The 10,043-nt window shown below is 38.0% G+C and overlaps 1 protein-coding gene across 1 annotated transcript; it reads right to left on the bottom strand.

Annotated features, from left to right (window-relative positions):
- Positions 1-7,423: 7,423 nt before the first annotated feature.
- On the bottom strand, positions 7,424-8,375 carry LOC143037339 (uncharacterized). Its single transcript, XM_076205476.1, has 3 exons — positions 8,128-8,375; positions 7,684-8,014; positions 7,424-7,429 (listed from the first exon to the last, which is right to left on the bottom strand). The coding sequence occupies exons 1-3, from the start codon at positions 8,373-8,375 to the stop codon at positions 7,424-7,426; spliced, it is 585 nt and encodes a 194-aa protein (XP_076061591.1).
- Between the last annotated feature and the right edge of the window lie 1,668 nt (positions 8,376-10,043).

Below are 10,043 nucleotides of genomic sequence, written 5' to 3'. Positions count from 1 at the left end.
TATTTATATATTTAATTAATCAAGTAAGTAAGTAATTAATTAAATAATTAATTGATTAATTGTTTTATTTATTTATTTATTTATTTATTTATTTATTTATTTATTTATTTATCTATTTATTTATTTATTTATTTATTCATTTATTTATTTATTTATTTATTTATTCATATATCTATTTATTTGTTTATTTATCATTATTATGTTTTTTCGCATCCGACCTAGATATGGACCAAAAGGTCTCCTGTCGGCATGCTCTGCCTTTGTAATCCTTGTAATCCTTTGAATAGTTTAGACAATAGAAACAGTTCATAGGAGGACTGTAATAAGAATCACTTACATACGTTGAAGGAGGATACACTAAAGGTTTGCTATACAAATAGCAGAAGAATAGTGCATAAAATGTATTTTGTTGAGAAGTAAAGCATGCGTAGGGGGATTTGATATTATAGCTATCACTGAATCCTGGATCAATATAGTGGATAGACATTTATTTCCGGATATCGAGATAGAAGGCTATAAAATATTTCACCAGGATAGGGTATGCATCCTATACAGGCCTTCTAATCTAAATATTGAACTGGCTGAACCACTGATTCAAGAAATTCACAAGGCGTCCCAGTATAAAAGATTGTGATCATGGCAGATTTTAACTATAGAAACTATAGTGGGAAAATTTAGTAGGAGATAACCTTTATTAGATGTGGTGCAAGATAATTTCCTAAAACAATTTTTTACCAATGCTACGAGAGAAGAGAATATTCTGGACTTTTTCTAATTGAAACTGAGAATCTAACGAGAACCGTAAAACTGGGTGATATCCTTGGCTCTAGCAATCATCAAGAAATAAAACGTAGTATTATATGGAAATTTTTTAATAGTACGAATAATATTCTAGTACCTAACATCAGGAGGAATCCAGAACGGAAGATAATGACAGGGTCAGCTGTGTGGATGAAAATTGTAGTGAGGTCAGGTGACTGGTCACCCCGGAGGTTAGTAATGTAGTCAGGTGTCTGGACTAAGGTCGGGTCACGGAGGGATGTATGTAGTTCACAGGTCAGGTTACATACAAGCATGAGGTCAGTAGCAGGGTCAGCAGGTTAGGTAAAATATACAGTAATCTCTTTTGATTTTGTGTGCGTAGAGTAAATTTGTTCCCCTCAAAACAATAAGGCCGAACACTAATACTCCCAAATGAATGAAGGATAGGCTCAATAATGAAATCGGAATAAAAAGAAGGCTTTATGGCAGAATCAAAATCGTCGAAACACGCCTTAGATCTAAGTATAACGATATGGCTAGACTGCTTAAAAAGAAAAATCACACAGCAAAACGTAACTACGAAATTAAAGTTGCCAGGCAACCGAGGTCCAACCCAAATTACTTCTTTCATCCCTACAGAACAAAATATAAGAAAAGGATAAGTCCAAATGAAAACAACTATGTCTTGATAGATTCGAAGGAAAAAATTAGGTAGGCGTTTTATAAATATTACATACATATATTACCTCACGGTATTTACCAAGGAGGGGATAGATATGGTACCTGACTGCGACCCGATCCTCAGTGGAGATGAGTGCAATATAGTAACATTAGCATTAATGAAGAGGAAATAGTCAAACAGATCAATAGACTTAAAATAAAATCTCTGGGTCCAGTCGAAAATTTTCAGAATGCTTGTAGAGTGTATTTTTTAAACCTACGACCAGTGTCGGTAGACACTGGATTGGTGCATATTTCTTGAGGGCAGGTAAACCATGTTCCTGTTTTCAAAAATGTAATAAGTCGCCCATGCGCAACTACAGGCCACCACTCTGACGTCGGTTATAGGTAAAATGCTTGAATCAACAATAGCTAATGGAAGCAGAGATCTCATCGAGAGACATAATTTCATTTGTAACTCACAACATGGGTTCATCAACGGTAAGTCATGTGTAACTAATCTTCTATCTTTTTACATTAATGTCAAAAAGGGTGTCATATAACAATGACAGCTACGATGTTATTTACATTGACATTAGCAAAGCTTTCGACATAAATAACGTAGCTCATGGTATAGGAGAAAGAGTGTTTGAATGGATTAGAATATGATTCAGTGGCAGAAATCAGTTTATTAGCATTAACGGTGTGAAATCCAAATAGGGAAGTTTTACTAGTGGTGTTCCCCAGGGCTTGGTTTTGGGTCCCTTATTGTTCATTGTATATATAAACGATTTGGACAATGGTATTATTAGTGATGTTAGTAAGTTTGTGAACGACACTAAAATATGACCCCTAATTAGGTCAGGAGAAGACACTGGGATACTTCAGGAAGACCTTAACAGATTGTTCACATGGTTGGTGATATGGCAAATGGACTTTAATATAATCATAAAATTCTATCTGGTATTAGTAAGACCCATCCTTGACTATGCGGTACAGTTTTGGTCTCCATCTTATAGAAGGGATATTGATTCACTAGAATTAGTACAGAGGAGAATGACCAAAATTATACATGGGCTCAGAAATTTACCTTACGGGGACAAGCTTAAGCATCTCAGTTTACACTCTCTGAATAGACGCAGAGTGACAGGTGATCTAACAGAGGTGTTCATGTGGATGAAGGGCTTTAAGAAGAGTGACTAAGACAACGTTATCATATTACGGCAACATAGCAGGACTCGCAGTAATGGGTTTGAATTGGACAAATTTAGATTTAAGAAGAAAATATGCAAAAACTGGTTTACCAATAATGTGGTCAACGAATAATATAGACATAGTAACCATGTAGTGAACGCTAAAATTATCGCTTGCTTTAAGAAAAGGTTAGATAACTTTATGGATGGGATGATCGGTGGTAATAGACATGGAACTGCCTAGTGCAGGCCCTATGGTCTCTTGCAGTCTCCTTCATCCTTTTGTAATTATATTCTTATGCTCTCTCTCTCTTTCTTGCTGTCTCTTTCTCTCTCTCTCATATCATATTTCAACTGAGAAGATTGAAAGAGCCTATATCTCAATCACCATTTCCATCTTGGCTGAGAACTACTTCGACAAGGTAAGAGAGTATAACTCATCTGCACAGGATTCTGGATACTGCTCTCCCGACTTGGGCGGGAATGGGCGACGATTCATCTCTGCCTTGTTCGACAGCGAGATCTATGACCGCCGCTGCCGCAAAGTAGCTCGAAAGGAGTATTCGTTTCGCAGGCTCCTGTTTGGGACATATGTCGAAAGCTCTCCTCTTGCCCTGTAAGTTATTCACATGTATGGGGAAAGCTAGTCTTACTGAGAAAAGGGTAAAGAAGTAGATTAGCAGAAATAATGTCCTTATTTTACATTATCTACCTTTAAAGAGCATTCTTTCTATTTACAATGTATTCAAACCTATTCTCAATATGTGGATGGTGTAGCATCGTAGTCAAGCGCTAGCTTTGCAATGCAAAGTCCTAAGTTCTTTACCAGGACAGGTGCGGACTTGGGATCACGCAGTCAATTCGTTGCTGAAGGAATATCGGTATCTACCGTATTATACCCAAGGTCTAGTGTATATGTCTCCCCACAACACGTGACTTTACTCTGTCAAGTATGGGATTAACTCCCATCTTCCGTAATGGATGACAGTTTTTCTCTAAGTTTGGCCGTCGCCAGGCTATTTCATTCATCCCTGTGACTCCCACAGTGTTTGTAAAGACATATAAACTCATTCCACGAACTTCTTCCAGACAAAGTGGTACTCTTTCTTTTATTCAGGTCTTTCAGATTATTTTGTTCACCTTTGTGGTAGCCCTCCAGCACTGATGGATTTCCTATGTATTATGTCGGTCTATATCTAGTCCGAAATTATTCATTATACTGAAAGCCACTCCCACTCGAAAATTATTCACTTGCATATTGAAAGCAACCTTTTTTTTTCTTTTGTGTTTTATTCCAGCAACTTTTGAAGTATTTGTTTTTTTTTTCTTTTATTCTCGTACATATTGAAGGCTATTCTCTTTTTTTTTCTGTATACATTCTGGAAGCTACTTTCACTCGAAAATTAATGGCATTTCACCCACTCCAAAAATTTTGGGTAGATTTCTATATATATATTTTTTTTTATTCTCATTTGCGAGAAAATTAGACGATCGTTTGTCGGGATTATCTTTGCCTGTTTTTGACAATCTAATTAGATAAAGATCAGAAGAAAAAAAATCTGCCAGACTCTATAAAAGAGAAAATATATAGCTGTTGAGTATATAAAAAAATTATCATTTTCCTATTTACATGTGCACAGTGTGAGCAGGAATTTAAGCCATTTTTATCAAGACAGACGTTTTTAATTGTGATTGCTGATAAAATATTATATTCATCTTTATATCCTTCTGTGTACCAGATGATACTTTTCATTGTATTTTGGTTTCCAAAAAATTATATCCTTCATCTCTGTACAGCCCTCACGGTGCCAAAGTGGTCTAGAGTTATGGTAACATAAGAGAGCCAGGGTAATTGTCTGACATGAGTTGCAAAAGAATAAAAGCAGGGTGAAGAAGAGTAGCCTTTTTGCCGTAAAGGGGTTTCAGCTTAGAACAAATTCCTTACAATTGACATTTCCGGCACTATGTGTAGGAAAGTGTTAACTAAAAGACGTTTCACCCCATTCCTACTGAAAAGAAGTTACGTAGAATAGAGAAGCTAATTCTAAAATAATATTAATTTCCTCTTGTGAGGTATGATGTTTAACCTTCCGAGAGTTTTCCTAATGTAAATAAACTTGCGTGGAGTTAACCAGAATAAAGTTTATGATGCCCGTGCTCCATGTTTAATGGGGGATTAAGATAAGATTAAGTCTTTTAGCTAGAGAGCCATAAGTGAGACAAATAAAATCGTTTGGAATGAACCAGAACAAAATTTGTTGTCTTGTCTTAGACACCCAAACTACTTGGTATGCTTCAGCTATTCGACATATTTTCTTAGAGTATTGTATCCATACAATCGTATCAAAAGATAGATTAGTTATAAGGAAACTATTCTAAATACAAATATATCAAATATTGAACGATGAAATATATATCTGCATAGTTCTGACATAGTGAGATATATTTTTATGATATTAGCGCTTCTATCCTTGAGGACAATATTACGTTGAAGAGGTGGAACCACACATGAGTTGAATATATGCTTTAGGAATAAAATAGAATAAAATTGTAGAAGCTGTAAGTGATTAGTTCTATTATCTGACTGAATAAAGTCGTGCTGCATTGGAAAGGAAAGAAAGTTTAAGTACCTTACGAGATATGTGTGAACGGAGAACGGTCGTGAATGGACGATAAATTGACGCGGCCAAAAGGGATTTCTACTCGTCATATCATATCTATTTACGAATAAGTAGACAAGGACGGAGGGTTGCCATGTAAATAAAGCCTTGGAGATAAACCAGCTTTGGCTTTCAGACACTAGTGTGGATGTGCTCTATCTTACTGCAATGCTTCTGCCCCAGAAAGGGGCGGGATTCAGAGATCTCTAAGGAGCTAAGATATAATTAAACAAATGGGTGATGAGTAAGTGTCGGATAGGTAGGGATGGGTATATATCTTAGCTGACAGCCTCCTTTATAAGAGTGAAAAAATATTCTGGCATAACTATACGTAGAATGTTTATCTATTTATATAGATAAACATTCTACTGGGTAGGCTTAGGAGTAGTGCTCCAACAGGAATATTCGAACGAGAAAGATAAAGTTTTTGCTTATGCGAACAGAGTGGTTAACCCATCCAATTCGTATTATTCAGAAACAAACTTAAAATCTTTAGCTATTGTTTGGGCTCTCAAACACTTCAGACATATAATCCTAGGTCGCCGAATAATTGTTTTTGCTGACCACCAAATATTTCTTGATTTCTTTAAAGGCAAATCCCAACAGGATAGAATAGCTAGATAGCACACTACTATCCTAGAGTTCGACCCAATGATAACCTATGTCAAAGGCAAGGCAAACGTGGTGGCCGATGCGTTAAGTCGAAGCACGTAAATTTCCGCGGTTCCGGTCATCCAGTGTATTTCCCCAGAAAAACTCAGACTCGAACAAAGAAGTGATCCTACTTGGTCACGGGTGATCTCATATCTTGAGTCAGGAGACACACTTGACATAATCCCACCAGTGCCCTTACAGGAATTACATATGCGAGATAATGTGCAGGTAAACAGCCATAAGCAGACCATCAACCCAAGTACATTGATTCTAAGGATACTGTTTATGATGCATGACAGCCCCATGGCTGACCATCCTGGAAGAGATAAATACCTAGCAAACACCAAGGAAAAAATACTGGCTAAAGATGCGACTCGACATCATCGACGATATAGAACACTGCTCAATATGCAACCAACTACGGTGCCCAAACCGAAAATCCTTACAGATGCAAGAGTCACTAATCCCACTGAACCTTGGGACACCCTAGTTATAAACCTGTTAAGATTACCTACCAGCCACTAAGGCTCACAGTATGCCCTAACCGCTGTAGATTACTTCCCCAGGTATACGATCCTCATTCCCCTCTCAGATAAATCGGCTAAAACAGTGACACAAGCACTGGTTGATCAGGTCTTCTGCAAATACGATATCACACATAAGATACTCTCGGACAACGGCACAGAATTAAAAAACGAACTTCTTGGACATATTGCAGAATTGTACAACATCGACTGTTGCTTTTCAACCGCCTGTCACTCACAAAGAAATGGAGTAGTTGAGAGGACCAACAGGAAGATCTTGGAAATACTCCGTCCTATGCAAATAAAAAGCAGCGATACCTGGGGAAAATGACTCCCAAAGGTCCAAGTCAGGATCAGTGGTTCCCTCCACTCTGCAACAAGAAAAATATATATATATATAATCTATGGACAGAAACTGCGCGTACCCTATGTCCTTGGCAGTACCGCATTTCAATTTCTGCATGTCGGCCTTTGATGGCTCAGAATTAAAGTGCATTGTGGTTGTTAAAATGTGTGTGTATATATGTATATATGTATATATATATATGTATATTTATATATATATGTATATATATATATATATATATATATATATATATATATATATGTATGTATGTATGCGTAAGTAACCACTAGGAAAAGTAAACTAACGAAGCAGAGCGCTTTCGTATAATTACATCTTTAGTGCAGATACAAAGAAGGAATCATAATTCCTTCTTTGTATCTGCACTGAAGATGTAATTATACGAAAGCGCTCTGCTTCGTTAGTTTACTTTTCCTAGTGGTTACTTACGCATTTGTGAACACACGCTCCTAGTGTTTTATTGCATATATATGTATATACATCTATGTATGTATGTATATATATATATATATATATATATATATATATATATATATATATATATATATATATATATATCATCATAATCACTAGTCATCTTAACCACAGAATTGATATATTCTTGCCTTACTCCTGAAATAACAGGAATGAAGTTAGACATGAGTTCTCTATACACTGATGCACTCTGTCCCGGAGCATAAGCCAGATATCATGTTAATAATCCTTGTAGGAATCCTATGGATCTGCAGAAGATCCTTGTGTACTCCACTATAAACAAAGTCAAACTCTTTGAGATCAACATAGGCTACAAAAAAAATCCTGTTTAAACTGACGTCGACACTCCATAAGAATATGAGGCGTTAGGATCCGATCAGTTTTTGACTTACCTGACAGGAACCCAGTCTTTCAGACCTTTGAAACTTTAGCAGATGTGAACGAACCCATGTCAGCAATAGATGGACAAGCAACTTAACTGGAACAATGAGCAGTCCAGGGTCGCAGTAGTTGTTGCAATTCTGCCTGTCCCTTTTGTCCCCCCAGAGAGGAACGATCAGACTCTTTTTCCATGCAGAGCGACTGGTACCGGGCTGCCAGATATCAAATAGTACAACATGCAACCTACGTATCATGACCTCACCTCCAGATGTCAGAAACTCCTCATTGATGTTGCAGATGCCAACTACCTTTTCACTCTTCAGCTTACAGCCTCTTTGACCTCTGTCATAGAAGGTGGAGATTCGTTTATCGGTAGATTAGGAACCGTCGACCAAGCACCATTTAGGGGAAGGTGTCTGCTTCGTGGGTCACCCATGAACAACTGCTCAAATTACCCGGCAAAGGGGTTACATCCTACCACACCTAACACTAATAAGCCATCAGTTATTCGGATTGTGCTCCTCTGGGTCACTGAATTGGAGTACACTTTTTTCGGGATTTGGTAAGCAGGCCTAAGGTCCTTTGCATTAAAATGGCCCTCATCCTCCTCATCGATTCCCTTGACATACCTCTCCTTATCCATTCTCAAGAGAACTCCATTCCGCAGTTTCTGAGTCCTGTACTGGTCCAGGTCCCTTGCCATTCTGGAAGCACGGCCCAAATCTATACTCTCCAGTGCATCCCGTGACGCCACATTGGTCCTTGACCTTGGGCGCTCTCCAGCCTAACCTTCGGCAACTTTCAGAGTTTCACGTTTAAAAGCGTCCCACAGTCTTAGAATCCTTCATGACGCTGCATCATTGAAAGACTGTCGTAACTCAAATTTCGTGATTTTTCAGGAGAAGCATTTCAAAGTATCTAAGTCTTATAACTTTGATAATTTTACCCTAAGCAACAAAACTTACCATCTTGATTAGGTAAATAGGGCTCCACTTGACTTACGACTTTATTACCAAAAGACGCAGAATTATTCGGCATTCTTATAAACCATTGTAACTCTATACTTGAAATTTTTGAGTTACGACAGTCTTGCAATGATGCAGCTATATATTGATAGCTAAGTACTTAATTGATTAAAGATTGCTCGTGCGCGCGCGCGCGCCTGTGTGTGTCATGGAGCAGGGAGTGCTTCAGTAGGCAGTGCATGAGGGAGCAATAACGCAAAATATATAAATATAAAAAGATGAAAAGATTGGATAAGGCAAATGTAACATAGCGTTTCACAGTGTAAGGGAAAAATTAGCGAAATTGAACAAGAGAAAAAAAAACATATAGTAATGAAAATGGAGAAAAGAGAAAAGGTAAAGAAAAAGGAAGAAGTAAAAAGAAAGAAAAACAATCAAAAGAGAAGTACTGATGAGAGGTAGAGTAAGCATGAGAAGGAGAGTAAAGGGGAGGAGAGGAAAGGGGAGGAGAGGCAAGGGGAGATGTCTATGCGAATATAAAGGAGTCAAGGGAATAGAATGAATGGAAGGATAGAAAGCGAGAAAGGGGAACAGATGCATTCAGAGAGGAGAGAAACAAAGGGGCAGAAAGAAAGGGAATGAGAGAGATAGGTAGATAGATACATAGATAAATAGAGAGAGAGAGAGAGAGAGAGAGAGAGAGAGAGAGAGAGAGAGAGAGAGAGAGAGAGAGAGAGAGAGAGAGAGAGAGAGAGAGAGAGAGAGAGAGAGAGAGAGAGAGAGAGAGAGAGAGAGAGAGAGAGAGAGAGAGAGAGAGAGAGAGAGAGAGAGAGAGAGAGAGAGAGAGAGAGAGAGAGAGAGAGAGAGAGACAGACAGACAGACAGACAGACAGATTAACGGATAAACAGAAAGACAGACAGACAGACAGATAGACAGAGAGACAGACAGGCAGACAGACAGACAGACAGATAGACAGACACACAGACAGAGACAGACAGACAGACAGACAGATTAACGGATAAACAGACAGACAGACAGACAGACAGACAGATTAACGGATAAACAGACAGACAGACAGACAGACAGACAGACAGACAGACAGACAGACAGGAAGAGAGAGGAGGGGATTAAATAGGATCAGAAGAGAAGAGGAAATAAACAGAAGACAGTGAGAAGGGAGGAAGTGGATATAAAGAGAGAAGAAAGTGAGAGAAATAAATTTTGAAGAGAGGGGAGGGGGACAGAGAAGGAGAGGAAAAAGAGGAAGAAAAGGTCAACTAAAAGAAGTAAACTGAAGTTAAGAGGAAAAGAGAGAGAGAGAGGATGAGGGAAAGAAGGAATAAGAAGGATTGTCTGAGCATCGAAAAAAGTCATATAGAACTTATATAACAAAAGAGAACACAAA

The sequence above is a fragment of the Oratosquilla oratoria genome, chromosome 22, assembly GCF_046742065.1.
Source record: "Oratosquilla oratoria isolate Oo_2021 chromosome 22, ASM4674206v1, whole genome shotgun sequence".
Lineage (NCBI taxonomy): Eukaryota > Metazoa > Arthropoda > Malacostraca > Stomatopoda > Squillidae > Oratosquilla > Oratosquilla oratoria.
Note: the sequence above shows the minus strand (reverse complement) of the source record. Positions and strands in the feature narration are given on the sequence as shown.